Source organism: Pristiophorus japonicus, chromosome 10 (assembly GCF_044704955.1).
Source record: "Pristiophorus japonicus isolate sPriJap1 chromosome 10, sPriJap1.hap1, whole genome shotgun sequence".
Taxonomy (NCBI): Eukaryota; Metazoa; Chordata; class Chondrichthyes; family Pristiophoridae; genus Pristiophorus; species Pristiophorus japonicus.
The window spans coordinates 192,354,441-192,379,799 of NC_091986.1; the positions used below are offsets into that span (position 1 = coordinate 192,354,441).

Genomic DNA, 25,359 nt, shown 5'->3' on the forward strand with positions numbered 1-25,359 from the left:
CTTCAGATCATTAGATCGACATCACCACTATTCAGACAACCTCAACTCGAGGACACTGCCAACATTCCTAACCTTCCTCCTGGATAAAATCATGTTGGGAATACTCATCATTTACTTCTTCCCTTTCTATATTTAAGTAAATGATTCATGAAACTTCGGTGTTGTTCTCCTATAGGTTGTTCCGTGCCACTACCCCCACCCGAGAAAAACCACTTTCCTCCCTCCAGGGTTTCCTGCTGCATTAGGCACCTCCTGAAATCCTTGCAATGTCACAATTTGCCATTTAAGCTTTTCCCATTTTTGGCCATCTAGCACATTTGACTCATTCATTTTGCAGGCTGTTGCTGCCACATCCCCCTGAAACCCGAGCTCGGCCAACCACTGCGTATGTGCTTAAATGGTTCTGAGCTCAACGTCTTATTCAGCCACAAGCTCCGGCTTCACCATTTCTCAGTTTTGCACGCTGCTTTGCTACTGCTGTGCTTCTTTCCTGGCCTCTGAGCTCAGTTAACCCTGACCAACGTTCCCTGTAAGCTGCACATTATTCTGCAGGGCCCGTTTCTTTTAATGCCCAGGCCCTTTAAATGTCTGCGCATGCGCGGTATTTACAATGTAACGGCCGGTAAGCAGCCAGCGCGGGACCTTGCAGATTACTACCCGGCTGTTCGCACACGTACCTTCGCGGGAACATTGCCCCAGACACCAGCTTTTATTTCTAAATTCAGTTCAAATTCTCAAATTGCCAGGGCGGGCCTTGAACTCACGTTCTCTGGATTGCCTAATTGCATTTATTTTGACTTTATGCCAAGAAAAGTGATTGGGTGACTCCAGACATTTCTAATCCTCTCCGGATCAATATGAAACAAAGTCCTCAGTCTTACAAGCAAGTAGTCAGAGGAATATTGTATTTTCTTTAATTAGGTGTTGGGGGGGGGGGGAGGGTGGGGAGAAGAGTGGGATGAAATGGATGATCATTAGCTTAGGACAGAAATAACTGGTGTCAAATGAAGGCTTTGGAGCGGTTCCATATTGTCTTCGCTATTCATTTAAATAATTTACATAATAATGCAAATATCAAAATCATAAGTCTTTCATACCCAACAGTTTCCAGACTACCCCATCAAGCAGCACCTTGTATCCGAACTTTTTTCATTCTTCTGAAAAATACTAGGCCACTTGCTTTCAGTAACAGGCTGAATGATGTCAAGCCCCGTGTGGTGGCTGGTATGCAACGGCCACCACACGTTAAAAAAAATCCACGCACAGGATGTAGTTCGGGTTGGTCTTTCGTAACACCTGTGAACTCATACTTTTTTTTTTGATGTGGAAGCAAGTCATCCTCGTTTCGAGGGACTGCCTATGATGATGATGATGATGAATGCTGCTTTTCAATTTGTCGAAATGTTTAGATTTGACTTTTGAAAAAAAATACTTGAAGCTAGGAGTTAAATACAATGAAGAATCATATCAGCAAATGTGGATTGTTGCTTTAAACCAGATATTTAAAAAAAATACAATAGCAAAATACTGCAGATGCTGGAAATCTGAAATAGGAACAGAAAATACTGGAAACACTCCGGTCAGGCAGCATCTGTGGAAAGAGATAGAGTTAATGTTTCAGATCAATGACCTTTCGTCAGAACTTTGACAAAAGGTCACGAGTCCGAAACATTAGTTCTGTTTCTCCTCAGATGCTGCCTTACCTGAATGTTTTCAGCGTTTTCGGATTAGATTTTTTTTTTAAATTACATCCTTTGCACAATTTCTCCCCTTTAATTCACTGGTAAAAATGTCAAATTTGGTATTATTTGCACGAATGTCTTCGACAACAAGGTGATGCTGTTACACTAGAAAGTAAATTCAGAGAGAGGCTACACTCCTGCTATGCCAATGGCTCTCCAGCCTACTTCCCTTTCACCTCGTCAGGAACTACCCAACACTTGATATTGGGACTTCTCTAGAAGGCAAAGCCTAGAATGGGGACTCAAGACCACAAATCTGGATTTTACTCCTGGGAATACACCATCATTCGGTTTTAGCACAATTTCAGTGAAAGGACAAACAAAATAAAGAGTAACTTACCTGTAAAGGTTCACTGTGAGGGTTGTGTATATTTATTAAAGGTGAAAAACTGCTATTTACAGGAACCCTTGCCCCTATAAATGGGCGCAAGCGGTAAGGGTTGGGTACTCCTACACCAAACACCTGTAATAAAAGATACAAGATGCAGTTTTGATCTTTTACAATGTCAACCGCCAAAGGCTAATAAATGTAAAGCACTACGGATTAATAAACATGAAACAATATGTGTAAAGCTTTGTTGATCTAGTAAAATCCATTTTGCCAAAGGTAAGGATTTATTCCCGGATACTTCATAGCTGCTGAGTAGTTGTAAAATAAGGAGCGCGTGAAATCCCTCTTCCACTGACACTTGTACACAAACTGCCTTCTCTCTCAACTTGTTGAAAGACCTACCAAGTTGAGACAAGACTCTCCGCTTAGAGGTGGCAGAAGTTAGGAACCAAAACTGCCTGTAAATCAGACCAAGCAACTTTGTTGCTCACCAAGATTGAACCTAACAAGCGAGAATAGAAATGTGCAGGTAAGGATTTGAAATGGGAAGAAGTTGTTTGGCCGGGCGGGGAGGTGGGGGCGGGGTGGGAGAAAGAGAAAGAGGGAATCAAAAAATTAATTATGAAATTTCAAAGAATCCTTTCCAACACTACTGAGCAGGCCATTATCTGCTGCAGCAAAGGATAACAAGCAGTTAGTTGCAGCATAGATTATTCTGTACTACCAAGGTAAATGCATGTAGGCAAGACTCTTGGGTTTAGGCATTTTGAAAGTGCAGTTCAATTAAGGCTTTGAATCAAGCTATATTACTTCTTAACCATTAAACTAGAAATGTTTAATTTAGGTTTTTCTCTTACCTGGTACGTAAATACCCCATGAAGTGATGTATTTATAAATAAAGTATTTTCTACATTTCCCACTACTCTTGCAAGAAAAACAACATCAAAAGATGTGTTTCCTCCTGGTGGAATTATCTAGGCAACAAAGGAAATCAAAAAAGTGAATTAGTTTATATGATTATGTGGCTGTAACAGATTCTATTGATTCATATACCTGCACAGGTAAGCAGATTATCAGGCATTATTGGGTTGCCATAACACAATTAGAATTAGAATTCGCCATTTCATCTCAACACTCAACATTATGTTTGAAGAAACTGAGTCAAAGCAGGGAAGAGTTTGGGGTTGGGTGGAAGCCTGAAAAAAAAAATTATTTTGCACCCTTGTTAGCAATCGGTCAGCATTGTCCACGGCCAGATCAGCCATGATCTTGTTGAATGGCGGAGCAGGCTCGAGGGGCTAGATGGCCGACACCTGTTCCTAATTCTTATGTTCTTATGTTCATTGGTAAGGCACACTGAATAATGCCATCTCAGTCTTACCAGCCAGATTATACTTCCTATACTGCTATGTTGCTCCAATATCACTACACATATGCAAGTACTTATGCCTGCACAGTGATGTGTAGTTTGAGGAACCCCCAAGATACCGAAATGTGTTGCCGAGATATACTGGCTAGACTAACACACGTCGTTTGATTTACATGTCGTTTTTCAACATGTAAATCAATGGGAAATGGAAAACATGCAGTTTCTATGACAAAAATTACTTATTACATAAATCTAGTTTTTTTCCAAAGTTTGAACAGTGCATTATGCACAACTTGAATGGTTTATTGGGTTAAGTGCATAACAAACACTGAATTTGCAAAATGATCTGATAACATTTCCATCACCTGAACATCATGAACAACCTAGGTGTCATCAAGCCTTCACAAAACTCATTAACCAATTGAAGGATATCCTTTCAAAATGCTTTCAAGTATCAAAATTATTCATTACAACACAAGTTCATGTGAAAAAGGAAACAAGTGCATTGGAAAATACTGTAAGGAACTGGAGCCCATTTATGTGCAACATCCACATATGCAAACATGTTCCATTTGCTGTACAGTCAGCCCTCATCCATTATTTCGATATATTATATCCAAGCTGAAACAGTGCTCCAATGTAATTTGATCTCTGTGTGCAATCTGTAAATGCCCTAGATATTTCAAGATTGGAAACCCTCTGGGTATGTTTCCATATATTTAGCATAACGTGGCTGGTATTTCTGCAATGGCACTAAATACACTTAGCATATGCTGGCAGGCTGGATACAACAAGGACACAAAATACTTCCTAAATAAACAAGCTCCAAGGGTTTCCACTTGTGCAGCAATATTTGATAAATACCCACTTACAATGTTCAGTACTTAATTACAGAATTACAACAAATTAAACAAATTTAGAGTCTGCCGGACTCTAGATGAACCCTAACTTCTACAATTAATAGTGATGCTGGCAGATAGTCTCCATTCCTTCCACAGTAGAATAAAACCAGCACATTCGTCGTCTCCCACCCCCAGTCAAAAATATACCATAGCTGAAATAATTATAGGGAAAACATGAAACATCGAACTGCCTGACAAAATGAGTAATTCTAGCTATGAACATGGGTAGGTGAAAGAGCGATCACCACCTTTCTGTAAAGAAAACCCCTCAATACTAAAACTAGAAAACGCGATAGATTTTAACAGCATCGCAGAAAGCAATTCCGATAATACCATATAAGGTTACAAGCTCAGAAGGAGGCCCTTCTGCCCATCAAGTCTGCATCTGGGCTATGCTTGAGCAACTCAAACTAATTACACTCTTCCCATAGCCACCTTTTCCTCCTCTTCAAATATTTATTCAATTGTCCTATACAAATGCAATGATCACTACCTCTACCACTTCGTGGCAAAGCATTTTATGCCCCAACCACCTGGCTGCATAATTTAGATGCCGAAGACTTAGCTCTGGAATTCCCTGATTAAACCTCTCCGCCACTCTACCTTTCTTTCCTCCTTTAAGATGCTCCTTAAAACCTACATCTTCGACAAAGCTTTTGGTCACCTGCCCTAATTTCTCCTTATGTGACTCGGTGTCGATTTTTTTTGGTGTCTTATAATACTCCGGTGAGGCACCTTGGGATATGTTAAAGGCGCTATATAAATGTTGTTGTTGTAAAAACTGCCATTAAATCTCCTCTTAACCTTCTCTGCTCCAATAGTCTCTCCTCATATTTTCCTATTCCTGGCAAGATCTTGGTGATGCTATGTCTGCTCTTCTATGGTGTAATGTCCCTTCCATAAAAGAACACCGAAAACTGTACATGGCACTAACTGTGGCCCCCCCAAAAAATTTGTATAAACGTATTACTTTGTTACAATATAAAACTATAATCGATTTTGGTAGTTTCAAAATGCTGAAAACCATTCTTGCTGTGGCATTCCAAATAGCACTGCAAAAGATTAATTAAAACATCTACAGCAATTACCCCCCCCGCCCGGCAAGACACAAAGATGTTCATTTGCAGTCATTCTAAGTCATGCAGAGTCTCCATAAAGTTATACATTTTCTCTTACTGTATATTCCAACTACAGATCAACTATCACAATGCTGTGGAGAATACAAGTTTCCGATCTTCGCTGATATGCACATAACCAAGTAGAATATCCTGTTGCCATTTCAACAAATGCAATCAAATTACAAAATTCTTACCCTATTTTGAAAAAATGATGCATGAAAGTGTGATGTTGTTGCTGATATCGATACTAAAATGATTGTTTCTTCTGTGCTGGGGTTGTGCAAGTATACTTTTTCCATTTTTGGCATTCCCACCGGCCTGCGAAAGTAAACATATGTGTAACTATTAAGTCATCAGCATCACCACACGAGATCTACTAGTTATCACCAAGTTCTACACAATGTACACATCACGAAGAACAACTTGCATTTATGTAGTGCCTTTAACATAGCAAGATGTCACATGGAACTTTATAGACAGGCTTCCCCATCACTGGGACTGTTGTGATATTTACAGCTATTTTAAACTCCTGCACAAGTATCAGAGCGGTGAAATATAATATGCAGCTATTCCTGCTCCCAGAACTTGACATGGAAGTAACCCACCATCTCACAAAGTGTTTATTAGTGAAGAGCAAATCCTTGACCAGTTTCATAATTTAACATGTGACATAGGTCACTATGCTTGCTTCTGCCACTATACAGATAACAGATGCTGAAATGTTGTTTGTGGAGCTGATTCTGCTTCTACGTCTATGGACCCAATAGACGTCAAAAGTTTAACACAAACATGTTCAAATGATCCCATTAGTTTACTAAGTACGTCAGCAAAATATTTTAAATGCATAATAATTTCAAGGACGCCATAATGCTGATACAATTCCAACTTAAAACAAATTTACTCAAACTTTTGAAATACGATCTGAATGTATGCCATGGATTCCTCACAATGTTCCCTATGTCAGTTAAGGTTATCTGGTGCAGCACTAGACAGAGATGAGGGAATGTATTTGTTTGAACAAGTAAAATGAAAAGCAAACCTATCCGGGTCACTTTTGCACTATTAATCAGAGACAAGTCCTGAGAAAGCAGGTCATAAACCTGATGGAGGGTCATTAGATTGGATATGGGAAGATAACTAAGCATTTATAGAAAGGAAAAGTTGCAAAAAAATGCAAGCATTTGTTTTTTTTTTAAAAACATTGCATTTTATAGCCCCTACAATCTATCTCACTGAATTCTTGATCGTAGTCAAGGAGGACAATACAGAAAACACAGAGATGCTACAAAGAGGTAACACCTTTAAAGGAAAACTATTCTTACATTCAGAAGTGTTCCTGAAATCATGGATTGCTGCACAATATACAAGTCAAGAAGTTATTAATTTTACATAGAATATAAAGTAAAGAGTAAGCAAAAAGTTAATTGCATGCAACTTCAAAATTATGGACTCTTATTTTGATTTGATGCAATTGCTTAGGAAGTCTTGCAATCTTAGCATATTATTTTCTGGATTAGGCAAAAAAGGAAATTAAGCAATGTCTTATTAAAATAAAATGCCTAATCACACACACGCAAAAAAAATTATACTAGTCAACATAAATTATACGGTAGGTTTGGGTGAAGTAGATTTTACCAATGCATTTGATCTCTTTCTAGTAAGCACTTCACGCTCAAGCTTCCAAAATACCAACTGTACTGTCTTGCCATTATAGCATCTCACAGACGTGGACTATATACAGTAGACACCTCAAAACACTGGAGATGTATCACCAACGCTACCTCTGCAAGATCCTGCAAATCCACTGGGAGGATAGACGCAGCGTCAGTGTTCGTGCTCAGGCCAACAGCCCTAGCATCTAAGCATTGACCACACTCGACCAGCTCCGTTGGGCGGGCCAAATCGTTCGTATACCCGACATGAGACTCCCTAAGCAAGCGCTCTACTCGGAGCTCCGACACAGCAAGCGAGCTCCAGGTGGGCAGAGAAAATGCTTCAAGGACAGCCTCAAAGCCTCGTTGATAAAGTGCAGCATCCCCACCGACACCTGGGAGTCCCTGGCCCAAGACCGCTCTAAGTGGAGGAAGAGCATCCGGGAGGGTGTTGAGCACCTCGAGTCTCGTCGCCGAGAGCATGCAGAAATCAAGCACAGACAGCGGCAAACCAGACTCCCCACCCAACCTTTCCTTCAACCACTGACTGTCCCATCTGTGACAGAGACTGTAATTCCCATATTGGACTGTTCAGTCATCTGAGAACACACTTTGAGTGGAAGCAAGTCTTCCTCAATTTCGAGGGACTGCCTATGATGATGATGACAGCATGCAACAGTTTCTTAAATGAGTCTGATGGGAGTTCTTCATCTGAAAGATTAATGCAATCTACACAGCAATCTCAGGTGAACTCTCTCTCATTTACCAATCATCTCCCAATCCCTCAACTCAACCTTAATCCCAGTCATTTTGCTTTGGATCATAGTAGAACCTGTCTCCTTGCACTATGAATGCTGTATAACCAAAGAAACGTATTCGTGTACATAATTAACACACAGAAATGTGTCTCATTCACTCACACACGTACTGCTTTAGTTTTCCAATTAAGACCAAATTAATTTCTTCAAAAAGTTCTGTCTAATGACAAACCGTTCATCTTCAGCTCATGATAGTTAAACTATCAACTCAGAAATTTAAATCTAAGTCAATCCCCATTAGGTCCTTGGACAGTAAGCAAAGGATTAACAACTTGTATTTATATAGCATTTTTAACATAGAAAAACGTCCCAAGGTGCTTCACAGAAGCATAATGAGACAAAAAATTGACAACCACCAGCAGTAAAGCATGCACAGACATACTCCAACAGAAGCAGTGGGGAGGTGGGGGGAGGGAGGAGACACGCTCGCATAGACACGGCTACGATGTGTTACACATTAAACCATTGATGTTAGGAAAATATATGAAATTCTATCTTGAGGTGTGCCATAATCCACATACATCACATTTTGACATATTCAATAATTGCAACTATTGTGTTTCAAAAGGAGTTTGATAATGAGCCGTCTTTTAATTTTGTTGCCAGATATTTCACCCAAGGCTTTGTGGGAATGGCATGCCTGTCTGTGCGCATGTGGAAACAGATCCTTTAGGCAAAACATTAACGTGAGCCAAATGAAAGCATATTGGCCCAGAAATCCCGGTCGGCTGCTTCCTGCGGGCGATGGGGTAAAAAAAAATGTTTTAAATGCGCACTTATCTTATCTTGCTGCAACCACGCGAGTTTGCAGTCCTGAGGCCCCCTCTGACTGCGCGCCGCAGCACGTGCACGTCGGGATGTGTGCAGGCCTGAAGCTGGAGTCACATGGCTCTGGGCAACCAATCTGGTAAATTATATACTCATTCATAATAATAGGAACTCCAACTTAGCGTTCCCATTATTAGAAACAAAGAAAATAGGTGCAGGAGTAGGCCATTCGGCTCTTCGAGCCTGTACCACCATTCAATATGATCATGGCTGATCATTCACCTCAGTACCCCTTTCCCGCTTTCTCTCCATACCCCTTGATCCCTTTAGCCGTAAGGACCATATCTAACTCCCTCTTGAATATATTCAATGAACTGGCATCAACGACTCTCTGCGGCAGGGAATTCCACAGGTTAACAACTCTCTGAGTGAAGAAGTTTCTCCTCATCGCAGTCCTAAATGGCCTACCCCTTATTCTAAGACCATGTCCCCTGGTTCTGGACTTCCCCAACATCGGGAACATTCTTTCCACATCTAACCTGTCCCATCCCGTCAGAATCTTATGTGTTTCTATGAGATCCCCTCTCATCCTTCTAAACTCCAGTGTATAAAGGCCCAGTTGATCCTCATATGTCAGTCCAGCCATCCCTGGAATCAGTCTGGTGAACCTTCGCTGCACTCCCTCAATAGCAAGAACGTCCTTCCTCAGATTAGGAGACCAAAACTGAACACAATATTCCAGGTGAGGCCTCACCAAGGCCATGTACAACTGCAGTAAGACCTCCCTGCTCCTATACTCAAATCCCCTAGCTATGAAGGCCAACATGCCATTTGCCTTCTTCACCGCCTGCTGCACCTGCATGCCAACCTTCAATGACTGATGAACCATGACACCCAGGTCTCGTTGCACCTCCCCTTTTCCTAATCTGTCACCATTCAGATAATACTCTGCCCTTGTGTTTCTGCCCCCAAAGTGGATAACCTCACATTTATCCACATTATACTGCATCTACCATGCATTTGCCCACTCACCCAACCTGTCCAAATTACCCTGCAGCCTTTTAGCATCCTCCTCACAGCTCACACCACCACCCAGTTTAGTGTCATCTGCAAACTTGGAGATATTGCACTCAATTCCTTCATCTAAATCATTAATGTATAATGTAAAGAGCTGGTATCCCAGCACTGAGCCCTGTGGCACTCCACTAGTCACTGCCTCCCATTCCGAAAAGGACCCATTTATCCCGACACTCTGCTTCCTGTCTGCCAACCAATTCTCTATCCACGCCAGTACATTACCCCAATATCACGTGCTTTGATTTTGCACACCAATCTCTTATGTGGGACCTTGTCAAATGCCTTTTGAAAGTCCAAATACACTACATCCACTGGTTCTCCCTTGTCCACTCTACTAGTTACATCCTCAAAAAATTCCAGAAGATTTGTCAAGCATGATTTCCCTTTCACAAATCCATGTTGATTTGGACTGATCCTGTCGCTGCTCTCCAAATGCGCTGCTATTTCATCCTTAATAATTGATTCCAACATTTTCTCCACATTATGAGAAACAGCCCTCAAAACACACAAAACCAATAAAAAAATACACCACATATTTTAATTAATTTAAATTAAAGTTATTTATGTATTTAAAAAAAGATATATTTTTCCGATTTAAAAAAATAGTTTTTTAAATTATGATTTAAAATAAACTTACCATAGTGGGGAGGGTTCTTTTTAAACAATTAAGTGTTTTTATAATTTTATTTTAAAACGTTTGTGTATATTTTAAAACTCTTACACCTGTAAAAGTAGGCTATGCCCCTGCTTGTAATAGGCACAAGAGTTTTGAGGACATTTGCTGGGCAAGATATGGGTAAATCCTGCAATCTTGCCCTTGCAAATGTCTTCGCTCCCGAGATACGGAAGATCTGTCAAGCTCCAGTTTGACAGATCAGAAAAGCCGGTTTTCAGCACATGTGCATTGTGCGTTGAAAACCGGCTTTTGCGATGCCTTCCCGGGTCCGTACACACTCCGTACGGACCCGGGAGGCTGGAATTTTTGTCCCAAGGTTATTATTTTTTATTTATTTATTTTAAAGGACTACAGCGGGAAGATTCAGAAAATCCAATACGTACTAATTTATTTACTAAATGTTTTGCGTGATATGGAAGTGCACCTTAAAAACTGTACGACAGCAGTTTGAGTACACACTTTACACTGCAAGTTCCCAACCTCTGACATCAGAATAAAGCATCAAGCACACATGGCTAGTGGGACAAGGGACTAGCTGGGGAAGAGAAAGAAAATGAACGAGTCACCCAAGGCATTTCAACCACAATGCCGGCCTTGGAATTGAATGAAGAGCTGAAGAGGTCCGAAAACAATTGATCTAACCCGCTTCCTTGAACATGTATGAGGCACTGGAAATGTTAAAATGGAATAACAGGCCAGCTCATGGGAACATGTCCTTAGAGTACAGTGCCCATTAATTTCTAACCACTACTTTTTAAAGTGGTACTGAAGGGGCACCTGCTATCCTAAAATGGAATTAAAATTTTGTCTAGCCAGACTGCAAAACCTTCAGTTTAGTATCTTCTGTTATAAGTAGTTAAAGCAGACAAATGCTATTGAATCTAATGTGCATGTTTTCAGGCAATGTTAGTTACCCCAAATGGAGAAACTCATCATGTGCAACTTAAGCCTTTTGCCATGTAATCACAGTATCATAAAGCACATCAACTTCAAACAAAACTGAACTCATAGCAAACATGAACTCCATAGTCAAATACCGTAGACCATTTTAAACTAGTCAATACCTGTAGCCTCTGAATGGAAAAACAAGTTATGAATCTTGTCAGAGCAGTCTACCACATTACATTTAGTTGGTAATCCCCTGGCACACCACACTTTTGCGCAAAAGCACATTACCACAAATTAGGAGGAGCGATTTGCAGGTGCAATTCACTACGAGATTCCAAGTTCAGTCTTGGGGATTGGGGGGGGGGGGGGGGGAAATGAGGGAATACGCTGGGCAGACATGGAGTACTTCCACAATTCTATTTTTAAAAAACCCAAAAGTTAAGGAAGGCTGCTCTCAAATATCTCCCATCAAATATCTCCTAGAAGCTGGCTCAAAACGCTTCATTGGCAAGAGTCCTGAGAGCTGTTCTCCTGCTTTCTCACTCTGTAGGAAATTGTGCATAAATGTGAAGAGATTTAAGTAAAATGAAGAGGAGGTGGAGGAGTCAGGTACCACCTAACAGTATTTTTAAAAAAACTGACTCAAATGTCCAGTATGACATTTACCTGATCAGAAGTACATTCAGATTAAATTGGGATATAAAGAGGACAAAAATCAGGACCAAATAGTATAAATCTGAGTTTTGCAGCAACTTAAGGTGATCAGCTATTAATTTTTCTATCATGTAATAATTCCAATGTTCCCTTGGAACAAGTGAGTGTTTTCGAATATCTTTTCCCCATATACAATTCTGATATCTTTCTGGACCTGACAGTATATAGCCCAGCCTGCCCTGCAGCTTGCAGAGATGGCTTAAATTCTTGGCTCAGCAGAGATATCTTACAGGCCAGGTGCCCTATTGTAGACTGTTATCTGGCATAGGCTTTAACTCTAGAACACTGTGCACCAATTATTACGTTTGAAAGAGTTATTTTTCACTTGTTTTCTCATTCCACTGGGCGAAGTGGGTGAAACGACCACTTCAACAGAGGATAACTTGATTACAGATACAGTACATTGGGCAAATGAAAAGAACGTCATATTCAATGCGCGAGTAACCATTTCTGAAGTGCATTGAAATGCATTCCTTTCATCTACACAAAGCAGCATTTAAGTTCATTTTTAAAAATTATCCTGCACAAACAAAATATATATCTCACAGTTTGACCAATGAATAACTGAAGTTTAGAATATGCCTACCCAAACTGGTGCAGGGCCAGCATTTATTGCCCATCCCTAATTGGCCTCGAGAAGGTGGAGGTGAGCCGCCTTCGTGAGCAGCTGCAGTCCGTAAGGTGAAGGTTGGGGAGGGAGTTCCTGGATTTTGACCCAATGGCAATAAAGGAATGGCGATATATTTCCAAGTCAGGCTGGTGTGTGACTTGGAGGGGAAATGGAACTGATGGTGCTCCCATGCACATGCTGCCCATGTCCTTCTTGGTGGTAGAGGTTGCGGGTTTTGGGAAGTGCTGTCGAAGAAGCCTTGGTGATTGCTGCAGTGCATCTTGTAGGTGGTACACACTGCAGCTACGGTGCACCACTGATGGAGGGAGTGAATGCTTAAAGTGCTGATGGGGTACTAATCAAGCAGGCTGCTTTGTCCTGGATGATGTCGAGCTTCTTGACTCTTGTTGGAGCTGCACTCATCCAGGCAAGTGGAGAGTATTCCATCACACTCCCGACCAACATTCAGCCTACACCGAGCAGCAATCGGGTGGACCCAATCCCCTGCTGTAATGCTGGAAAAGATACCACACAGCAAATTTAAAGGGACCATGTACCTAAAATAAAAATTAGAGAACATTGCTCCTAACTTGTGCCTTGGAGATGGTGGAAAAGCTTTGGGGAGTCATGAGTAAGTCACTCCCTGTAGAATAGCCAGCCTCTGACCTGCTCCTGTAGCCACAGTATGTGCGGCTGGTTCAGTTAAGTTTACTGGTCATGGTGCCCCCCCGAGGAGTTAAAAATGGAATTGAACACTGCAGTCATCAGTGAACATCCCCACTTCTGACCTTATGATGGAGGGAAGGTCATTGATGAAGCAGCTGAGGATGGTTGGGCCGAGGAGACGGCTCTGAGGAACTCCTGCAGCGATGTCCTGGGGCTGTGATGATTGACCTCCAACCACCACAACCATCTTTCCTTTATGCCAGGTATGGCTCCAGCAAGGAGAGTTTTCCCCCTGATCACCTTATAAGACAAATTTATTCCAATGACAACAGAGATCAACTTTAAACAGTCTTTAGAGCAACGGTACAAGGTCTTACATCCATTAACTTGAGATGCAATCTTTGGATTAGTTTTAATATGCTGTGCAATACTATTTCTCCAATTTGTAATACAGATTGAGGGTGAGGAAGTAGTGTCTCAAACGAGCGTACTATGCTTAAACAAAGGGGACTACAGTGGGATGAGGGCAGAGTTGGCTAAAGTAGACTGAAAACACAGACTAAACGGTGGCACAATTGAGGAACAGTGGAGGACTTTTAAGGAGCTCTTTCATAGTGCTCAACAAAAATATATTCCAGTGAAAAAGAAGGGCGGTAAGAGAAGGGAAAACCAGCCGTGGATAACCAAGGAAATAAAGGAGAGTATCAAATTAAAAACCAATGCATATAAGGTGGCCATGGTTAGTGGGAAACTAGAAGATTGCTGTCATTTAAAATTTTCCCAAAGAATGACTAAGAAAGCAATAAAGAAAGGAAAGCTAGATTACGAAGGTTAAACTTGCGTAAAACATAAAAACAGATAGTAGAAGCTTTTACCAATATATAAAACGGAAAAGAGTGACTAAAGTAAATGTTGGTCCCTTAGAAGATGAGAAGGGGGATTTAATAATGGGAAATGTGGAAATGGCTGAGAAATTAAACAATTATTTTGCTTTGGTCTTCACAGTCTTCACATAAAAACTATGCCAAAAATTGCTGGTCACGGGAATGTGGGAAGGGAGGACCTTGAGATAATCACTATCACTAGGGGGGTAGTGCTGGACAGGCTAATGAGACTCAAGGTAGACAAGTCCCCTGGTCCTGATGAAATGAATCCCAGGGTATTAAAAGAGATGACGGAAGTTATAGCAGATGCATTCGTTATAATCTACCAAAATTCACAGGACACTGGGGAGGTACCAGCGGATTGGAAAGCAGCTAATGTAACGCCTCTGTTTAAAAAAAGGGGGCAGACGAAAGACAGGTAACTATAGGCCGGTTAGTTTAACATCTGTAGTGGGGAAAATGCTTGAAGCTATCATTAAGGAAAAAATAGCGGGACATCTAGATCGGAATAGTGCAATCAAGCAGACGCAACATGGATTCATGAAGGGGAAATCATGTTTGACTAATTTACTGGAATTCTTTGAGGCTATAACGAGCATGGTGGATAGAGGTGTACCGATGGATGTGGTGTATTTAGATTTCCAAAAGGCATTCGATAAAGTGCCACACAAAAGGTTACTGCAGAAGATAAAGGTATGTGGAGTCAGAGGAAATTTATTAGCATGGATCGAGAATTGGCTGGCTAACAGAAAGCAGAGTGTCAGGATAAATGGGTCTTTTTCGGGTTGGAAATCGGTGGTTAGTGGTGTGCCACAGGGATCGGTGCTGGGACCACAACTGTTTACAATATACATAGATGACCTGGAAGAGGGGACAGAGTGTAGTGTAACAAAATTTGCAGATGACACAAAGATTAGTGGGAAAGCAGGTTGTGTAGAGGACAGAGAGGCTGCAAAGAGATTTAGATAGGTTAAGCGAATGGGCTAATATTTGGCAATGTCGGAAAATGTGAGGTCATCCACCTTGGGGGAAAAAAAACAGTAAAAGGGATTATTATTTGAATGGGGAGAAATTACAACATGCTGCGTTGCAGGGGGACCTGGGGGTCCTTGTGCATGAATCCCAAAAAGTTAGTTTGTAGGTGCAGCAGGTAATCAGGAAGGCGAATGGAATGTTGGCCTTCATTGCGAGAGGGATGGAGTACAAAAGCAGGGAGGTCCTGCTGAAACTGTACAGGGTATTGGTGAGGCCACACCTGGAGTACTGCGTGCAGTTTTGGTCACCTTACTTAAGGAAGGATATACTAGCTTTGGAGGGGGTACAGAGACGATTCACTAGGCTGATTCCGGAGATGAGGGGGTTACCTTGTGATGATAGATTGAGTAGACTGGGTCTTTACTCGTTGGAGTTCAGAAGGATGAGGGGTGATCTTATAGAAACATTTAAAATAATGAAAGAGATAGACAAGATAAATTTATAGAGGTTGTTTCCACTGGTCGGGGAGACTAGAACTAGGGGGCACAGCCTCAAAATATGGGGGAGCCAATTTAAAACCGAGTTGAGAAGGAATTTTTTCTCAGAGGGTTGTGAATCTGTGGAATTCTCTGCTCAAGGAAGCAGTTGAGGCTAGCTCATTGAATGTATTCAAATCACATAGATTTTTAACCAATAAGGGAATTAAGGATTATGGGGAGCGGGCAGGTAAGTGGAGCTGAGTCCACAGCCAGATCAGCCATGATCTTGTTGAATGGCGGAGCAGGCTCGAGGAGCTAGATGGCCTACTCCTGTTCCTAATTCTTATGTTCTTATGTATTATGTCAGCCAAACCGGTGTGCTCAAGTCCTGGAGTGGAGCTTGAACCCATGGACCATCAGACTTGGGCTCAGACAAGCCAATTCTTGACTGGAACTGACAGGAGTTAAATCTACATATCAAAATTTGGTGAAAAATTCATCTTCCTGGTATACAGGCCCACAATGTATAAACTGATCTGTATATTCAAAAATAGTTCTGCTGTGGTCTTCAAGCATCACTCTACAATGTTCCATTCCAGTTTAATCTTATGTTTATTTTACTTTCTCATTCTGCACTAAGGTGATTTTCTTATACTTCACCTTCCCAGTTTGAGTTTCCCCCCATTGTTATCTATGCCTCTATCTGCTTAGTTATTATGGCAACCATTCCTTTTTTTCGAAATAAAAAAATCACTTAGAGAAAGCTAGCCATTTCTGCTATTAATGTGTTGTGTCCAAGAGGTAATTTATATTTCAGTAGTCTTATTTTTGGATTGAATTTGTTCTTGTTATGCTTCTACGTAGTTAAAACTTCCAGACTGGGGAGCTATGTACAGTACATGAAAAAGTACATGCATGTATCACAGAAAGAAAATGGAAGAGATACAGGAGTATAATTGTAGCTCGATTCCTACCACAGCCCAGTTAAAAGCTGGTGAATTAAGCTGCACAATAATAGGCTAGCCCGAGCCCATAGTACTGGATGCACAGCTCACCATACATCCTAGGAGCCAGGGTCAGGAGTTATTGATCAGTGACAGCGCAGCATCAAATACCTGCGATCTAAAACACGTCAGAAATCTCCATGGTCCATGCTTCCTTCCAATGTGAAACAAAAGGGATATGCAGGACACACAAGTATGGCCATGAGACAGACCCTTGGAGAGAGGAGGCGTTTTCTGAAAGCACGGGTAAAGGTGCTTTATGAGTATTAAATATTCACTATTATATCCACAATTGCACGCCACATAAACAATACAATTGCAGATAAAGTTTTGAATTAAAAATGTAAAGACACAGTAAAAAAAAAGTCTCAACATTCTTTCAGCACAATGTTGGAATGTGACAACACAGAACCTGACCAATGGACCCATCAGGTCTGCACCAGTATTCTCCACATGAGCCAGTAACTCTAATCCTGTTTTCTCCACATACCCTTTATTCCTCTTTCTAATCAATTTCACGGATTCTGTTTCAATGCCTTGTACGAAGATTACACATTTTAATAAAAGTGTGCAAAACAAAATAATTCTAACCTCCCAATTAATTCTTACATTAAATTCATGCTCTTTCATTACAAACTCGCTGACCAATAGAAATAATTTATGCACCCTATTAAAACCCATCATAATTTGAAGGCTTCCATCAACTTTCTCAGCACCAGCGAAAAACATGTCTAGACCCTCTCCGTAACTGAATCGTACATCTCTAGCAACATCCAAGCAAATCTATGCGGCATTTTTTCCATTACTTTTACATCCTTCTTTTAAAAGTGTGCTCCCCATAACGGTACACATTACTCCAGCTTTGAATAGGTCTTGTACAAATTCAACACTACCATTTTGTTTTTGTATTCTATGCCTCAACATACCAACCCCAGGGGATTCTGTTGGGCTTTTTTTTGTCTTATCTACTTGCACTGCCACCTTTAATAACCTGTGCACCTACTCACCAACACCTTTGTTCCATTTTAAATATTGCCATTTTAAAAGTGCGCTTTATTTGATTCTCAGTTCCAAATTACTTTGAATTTCTCTACATTAAAGTGAACTCGCCCATACTATGAGCCTATCCATGTCTTCATGCAGTCTTTAAGACATCACAATTCGCCGTACAAATTTGTTCCCTCAATTCCCAACGCAGATCATTTACATATACTGTAAAATGCCGATGTCATTTCCCATAGTCAGTTGAAATTTTTTTTTAAATGATGAGGGAGTGCAGCGAAGGTTCACCAGACTGATTCCCGGGATGGCGGGACTGACATATCAAGAAAGACTGGATCAACTGGGCTTGTATTCACTGGAGTTCAGAAGAATGAGAGGGGATCTCATAGAAACGTTTAAAATTCTGATGGGTTTAGACAGGTTAGATGCAGGAAGAATGTTCCCAATGTTGGGCAAGTCCAGAACCAAGGGTCACAGTCTAAGGATAAGGGGTAAGCCAGTTAGGACCGAGATGAGGAGAAACTTCTTCACCCAGAGTGGTGAACCTGTGGAATTCTCTACCACAGAAAGTTGTTGAGGCCAATTCACTAAATATATTCAAAAAGGAGTTACTACTAGGGGGATCAAGGGATATGGCGAGAAAGCAGGAATGGGGTACTGAAGTTGCATGTTCAGCCATGAACTCATTGAATGGCAGTGCAGGCTCGAAAGGCCGAATGGCCTACTCCTGCACCTATTTTCTATGTTTCTATGTACTACATAGAAACATAGAAACATAGAAAATAGGTGCAGGAGTAGGCCATTCGGCCCTTCTAGCCTGCACCGCCATTCAATGAGTTCATGGCTGAACATTCAACTTCAGTACCCCATTCCTGCTTTCTCGCCATACCCCTTGATCCCCCTAGCAGTAAGGACCTCATCTAACTCCTTTTTGAATATATTTAGTGAATTGGCCTCAACAACTTTCTGTGGTAGAGAATTCCACAGGTTCACCACTCTCTGGGTGAAGAAGTTCCTCCGCATCTCGGTCCTAAATGGCTTACCCCTTATCCTTAGACTGTGACCCCTGGTTCTGGACTTCCCCAACATTGGGAACATTCTTCCTGCATCTAACCTGTCTAACCCCGTCAGAATTTTATATGTTTCTATGAGGTCCCCTCTCATTCTTCTGAACTCCAGTGAATACAAGCCCAGTTGATCCAGTCTTTCTTGATAGGTCAGTCCCGCCATCCCGGGAATCAGTCTGGTGAACCTTCGCTGCACTCCCTCAATAGCAAGAATGTCCTTCCTCAGGTTAGGAGACCAAAACTGTACACAATACTCCAATGCCCTGTACAACTGTAGCAACACCTCCCTGCCCCTGTACTCAAATCCCCTTGCTATGAAGGCCAACATGCCATTTGCTTTCTTAACCGCCTGCTGCACCTGCATGCCAACCTTCAATGACTGATGTACCATGACACCCAGGTCTCTTTGCACCTCCCCTTTTCCTAATCTGTCACCATTCAGATAATAGTCTGTCTCTCTGTTTTTACCACCAAAGTGGATAACCTCACATTTATCCACATTATACTTCATCTGCCATGCATTTGCCCACTCACCTAACCTATCCAAGTCGCTCTGCAGCCTCACAGCATCCTCCTCGCAGCTCACACTGCCACCCAACTTAGTGTCATCCGCAAACTTGGAGATACTACACTCAATCCCCTCATCTAAATCATTAATGTACAGTGTAAACAGCTGGGGCCCCAGCACAGAACCCTGCGGTACCCCACTAGTCACTGCCTGCCATTCTGAAAAGTACCCATTTACTCCTACTCTTTGCTTCCTGTCTGACAACCAGTTCTCAATCCATGTCAGTACACTACCCCCAATCCCATGTGCTCTAACTTTGCACATCAATCTCTTGTGTGGGACCTTGTCGAACGCCTTCTGAAAGTCCAAATATACCACATCAACTGGTTCTCCCTTATCCACTCTACTGGAAACATCCTCAAAAAATTCCAGAAGATTTGTCAAGCATGATTTCCCTTTCACAAATCCATGCTGACTTGGACCTATCATGTCACCTCTTTCCAAATGCACTGCTATGACATCCTTAATAATTGATTCCATCATTTTACCCACTACCGATGTCAGGCTGACCGGTCTATAATTCCCTGTTTTCTCTCTCCCTCCTTTTTTAAAAAGTGGGGTTACATTGGCTACCCTCCACTCCATAGGAACTGATCCAGAGTCAATGGAATGTTGGAAAATGACTGTCAACGCATCCACTATTTCCAAGGCCACCTCCTTAAGTACTCTGGGATGCAGTCCATCAGGCCCTGGGGATTTATCGGCCTTCAATCCCATCAATTTCCCCAACACAATTTCCCGGCTAATAAGGATTTCCCTCAGTTCCTCCTCCTTACTAGACCCCCCGACCCCTTTTATAACCGGAAGGTTGTTCGTGTCCTCCTTCGTGAATACCGAACCAAAGTACTTGTTCAATTGGTCCGCCATTTCTTTGTTCCCCGTTATGACTTCCCCTGATTCTGACTGCAGGGGACCTACGTTTGTCTTTACTAACCTTTTTCTCTTTACATATCTATAGAAACTTTTGCAATCCGTCTTAATGTTCCCTGCAAGCTTCTTCTCATACTCCATTTTCCCTGCCCTAATCAAACCCTTTGTCCTCCTCTGCTGAGTTCTAAATTTCTCCCAGTCCCCAGGTTCGCTGCTATTTCTGGCCAATTTGTATGCCACTTCCTTGGCTTTAATACTATCCCTGATTTCCCTTGATAGCCACGGTTGAGCCACCTTCCCTTTTTTATTTCTATGCCAGACAGGAATGTACAATTGTTGTAGTTCATCCATGCGGTCTCTAAATGTCTGCCATTGCCCATCCACAGTCAACCCCTTAAGTATCATTTGCCAATCCATCTCAGCCAATTCACGCCTCATACCTTCAAAGTTAGCCTTCTTTAAGTTCTGGACCATGGTCTCTGAATTAACTGTTTCATTCTCCATCCTAATGCAGAATTCCACCATATTATGGTCACTCTTCCCCAAGGGGCCTCGCACAACGAGATTGCTAATTAATCCTTTCTCATTACATAACACCCAGTCTAAGATGGCCTCCCCCCTAGTTGGTTCCTCGACATATTGGTCTAAAAAACCATCCCTTATGCACTCCAGAAAATCCTCCTCCACCGTATTGCTTCCAGTTTGGTTAGCCCAATCTATGTGCATATTAAAGTCACCCATTATAACTGCTGCACCTTTATTGCACGCACCCCTAATTTCCTGTTTGATGCCCTCCCCAACATCACTACTACTGTTTGGAGGTCTGTACACAACTCCCACTAACGTTTTTTGCCCTTTGGTGTTCTGCAGCTCTACCCATATAGATTCCACATCATCCAAGCTAATGTCCTTCCTAACTATTGCCTTAATCTCCTCCTTAACCAGCAATGCTACCCCACCTCCTTTTCCTTTTATTCTATCCTTCCTGAATGTTGAATACCCCTGGATGTTGAGTTCCCAGCCCTGCTCATCCTGGAGCCACGTCTCCGTAATCCCAATCACATCATATTTGTTAACATCTATTTGCACAGTTAATTCATCCACCTTATTGCGGATACTCCTTGCATTAAGACACAAAGCCTTTAGGCTTGTTTTTTTAACACCCTCTGTCCTTTTAGAATTTTGCTGTACAATGGCCCTTTTTGTTCTTTGCCTTGGGTTTCTCTGCCCTCCACTTTTCCTCATCTCCTTTCTGTCTTTTGCTTTTGCCTCCTTTTTGTTTCCCTCTATCTCCCTGCATTGGTTCCCATCCCCCTGCCATATTAGTTTAACTCCTCCCCAACAGCACTAGCAAACACTCCCCCGAGGACATTGGTTCCGATTCTGCCCAGGTGCAGACCGTCCGGATTGTACTGGTCCCACCTCCCCCAGAACCGGTTCCAATGCCCCAGGAATTTGAATCCCTCCCTGCTGCACCATTGCTCAAGCCACGTATTCATCTGAGCTATCCTGCGATTCCTACTCTGACTAGCACGTGGCACTGGTAGCAATCCCGAGATTACTACTTTTGAGGTCCTACTTTTTAATTTAGCTCCTAGCTCCTTAAATTCATTTCGTAGGAACTCATCCCTTTTTTTACCTATGTCATTGGTACCAACGTGCACCACGACAACTGGCTGTTCTCCCTCCCTTTTTAGAATGTCCTCCACCCGCTCCGAGACATCCTTGACCCTTGCACCAGGGAGGCAACATACCATCCTGGAGTCTCGGTTGCGGCCGCAGAAACGCCTATCTATTCCCCTTACAATTGAATCCCCTATCACTATCGCTCTTCCACTCTTTTTCCTGCCCTCCTGTGCAACAGAGCCAGCCACGGTGCCATGAACTTGGCTGCTGCTGCCCTCCCCTGATGAGTCATCCCCCTCAACAACAGTACATGGTGACAGAGACTCTTCAGAAACTCAATCCATACCATCATCGGCTGTCAAAGGCTGCACCTATATTGTTACTGACAGGATCTGTATGGTCACATTGCCCTTAATTACACATGCCATTATCTTTACCAGTAGTCTCTTCTGCTTTACCAAAACCACATTCACAGCATCTCTTAACCTATCCTCTCATTTTTATCTCTCTATTAATCCCATCTTTCTTTCCCCTTCAATTTTGCTTTCTCTACATGATTTGACTTGTACTCCCCAGTTTAGACTCTACGGGGCCAAAATTGCCCCTTTCATTAAGGCCTGTTACCACCATAAATCAGCAGCCATGCTGCGGAGTGGAGGTCAACGTTTCGTGGAATGGCCGCCGATAGCCCAAATTCCCTTCCGAGGTTTCCCGACAGTGCCCCGATCACCACCCCACCCCCACCGCTGCCGATCAGTGTTAAGTGTTCATCACCTTGCGCACCACCGATCTACCAATGCCCCCCCCCCCACCCACCGCGGCGAAATGCCGCCGTGAAGGTCTCCCCCCCCTACCCCGGCCAGGCAGTGCCCCACACCGCGCAGTGCCAAAACAAGCTTTTTCGCGGCGGCCCAGTGAGGCTGAGACCTTCTGCAATGGCGGCACGCAAGAACATAATAAGTGCAGGAGTAGGCCATTTGGCCCCTCGAGCTTGCTCCACCATTTAATAAGATCATGGCTGATCTGATCATGGACTCAGCTCCATTTCCCTGCCCGCTCCCCATAACCCTTTATTCCCTTATCGCTCAAAAATCAGTCCATCTCCACCTTAAATATATTCAATGACCCAGCCTCCACAACTCTCTGGGGCAGAGGATTCCACAGATTTGCAACCCTCAGAAGAAATTTCTCCTCATCTCAGTTTTAAATAGGCTGCCCCTTATTGTGAGATTATGTCCCCTAGTTTTAGTTTCCCCTATGACTGGAAATATCCTCCCTGCTTCCACCTTGTCGAGCCCCCTCATTATCTTATATGTTTCGATAAGATCACCTCTCATTTTTCTGAACTCCAATGAGTATAGGCCCATCCTAATCAACCCATCTTCATAAGTCAACCCCCTCATCTCTGGAATCAACCTAGTGAACCTTCTCTGAACAGCCTCCAATGCAAGTATATCCTTCCTTAAATATGGAGACCAAAAGTGTACGCAATACTCCAGGTGTGGCCTCATCAATAACCTGTACGGTTGTAGCAGGACATCTCTGCTTTTATACTCTATCCCCCTTGCAGTAAAGACCAATATTCCATTTGCCTTCCTGATTACTTGCTTTACCTGCATACTAACTTTTTGTGTTTCATGCATAAGGACCCCCAGGTCCCTCTGTACTGCAGCACTTTGCAATTTTTCTCCATTTAAACTATAAGTTGCTTTTCTATTTTTTCTGCCAAAATGGATAACCTCACTTTTTCCCACATTATACTCCATCTGCTAAATTTTTGCCCACTCACTTAGGCTGTCTATATCTCTTGGCAGATTTTGTGGGTCCTCCTCACAATTTGCTTTCCCACCCATCTTTGTATCATCAGCAAACTTGGCTAAATTACATTCGGTCCCTTCATCCAAGTCACTTAACATAGATTGTAAATAGTTGAGGACCCAGCACAGATCCCTGCGGCACCCCACTACTCACTGTTTGCCAACCGGGAAATTACCCATTTATCCTGACTCTCTGTTTTCTGTTAGTTAGCCAATCCTCTATCCATGCTACTATATTACCCCCAACCCTGTGAACTTTTATTTTACGTAGTAACCTTTTATGTGGCACCTTATCGAATGCCTTCTAAAAATCCAAATACATCACATCCACCCTGCTCGTTACATCCTCAAAGAACTCCAGCAAATTTGTCAAACATGATTTCCCCCCCCTTCATAAAACCATGCTGACTCTGCTTGATTGAATTATGCTTTTCCAAATGTCCTGCTACTGCTTCCTTAATAATGGAATCCAGCATTTTCCCAACGACATGTTAGGCTAACTGGTCTATAGTTTCCTGCTTTTTAAAAAAAATTTGGGCTGTTACATTTGCAGTTTTCCACTCTGCTGGGACCGCCCCAGAATCCAGGGAATTTCGGTAGATTACAACCAATGTATCCACTATCTCTGCAGCCACTTCTTTTAAGACCCTTGGATGTAGCCCATCAGGTCCAGGATACGGCTTCCGTTAAAAGGGGAGGACCGACTGCCACTATGTTGTCTTTTGTCGGCCGACTGCCAGGTAGGTCCGAGGGAGTTCTGAGTGAGTGAGTGTGTTAATGTGACTGACGCTTTGTGTGGGTGGGTGTCAGTCTGTGCGGCCCCTGGCCTGCGAGTACCATCGGAGCAGGCCGGGGAGCGGAAGGAACAGCGTGGCAGTACCACCACTCCAGGGAACAGCACAAGCTGGAGCAAGAGAGCAACGGCAACGAAGAGTGACGTCACCAAGGTCCAGGTCGGTGATTGGAGCGTGGGCAGGTACAGCAGGAACGGCGAGGAATGGCAGGGGGATGGGAACCAATGCAGGGAGACAGAGGGAAACAAAAGGAGGCAAAAGCAAAAGACAGAAAGGAGATGAGGAAAAGTGGAGGGCAGAGAAACCCAAGGCAAAGAACAAAAAGGGCCACTGTACAGCAAAATTCTAAAAGGACAGAGGGTGTTAAAAAAACAAGCCTGAAGGCTTTGTGTTTTAATGCAAGGAGTATCCGCAATAAGGTGGATGAATTAATTGTGCAAATAGATGTTAACAAATATGATGTGATTGGGATTACGGAGATGTGGCTCCAGGATGATCAGGGCTGGGAACTCAACATTCAGGGGTATTCAACATTCAGGAAGGATAGAATAAAAGGAAAAGGAGGTGGGGTAGCATTGCTGGTTAAAGAGGAGATTAATGCAATAGTTAGGAAAGACATTAGCTTGGATGATGTGGAATCTATATGGGTAGAGCTGCAGAACACCAAAGGGCAAAAAACGTTAGTAGGAGTTGTGTACAGACCTCCAAACAGTAGTAGTGATGTTGGGGAGGGCATCAAACAGGAAATTAGGGGTGCGTGCAATAAAGGTGTAGCAGTTATAATGGGTGACTTTAATATGCACATAGATTGGGCTAGCCAAACTGGAAGCAATACGGTGGAGGAGGATTTCCTGGAGTGCATAAGGGATGGTTTTCTAGACCAATATGTTGAGGAACCAACTAGGGGGGAGGCCATCTTAGACTGGGTGTTATGTAATGAGA

The 25,359-nt window shown here is 42.5% G+C and overlaps 1 protein-coding gene across 3 annotated transcripts in view; it reads right to left on the reverse strand.

Annotated features, from left to right (window-relative positions):
• The window catches only part of tmem131 (transmembrane protein 131), a 254,435-nt gene that overhangs the window by 87,347 nt on the left and 141,729 nt on the right, over positions 1-25,359 (reverse strand). For all 3 annotated transcript variants that reach the window (XM_070892447.1, XM_070892448.1, XM_070892449.1), the window contains exons 5-7: positions 5,657-5,780; positions 2,931-3,047; positions 2,083-2,205 (exon numbers count right to left, since the gene is read on the reverse strand). In XM_070892447.1, the coding sequence (XP_070748548.1) occupies positions 2,083-2,205; positions 2,931-3,047; positions 5,657-5,780 (364 nt within the window). The remainder of the gene's footprint in view (positions 1-2,082; positions 2,206-2,930; positions 3,048-5,656; positions 5,781-25,359) is intronic.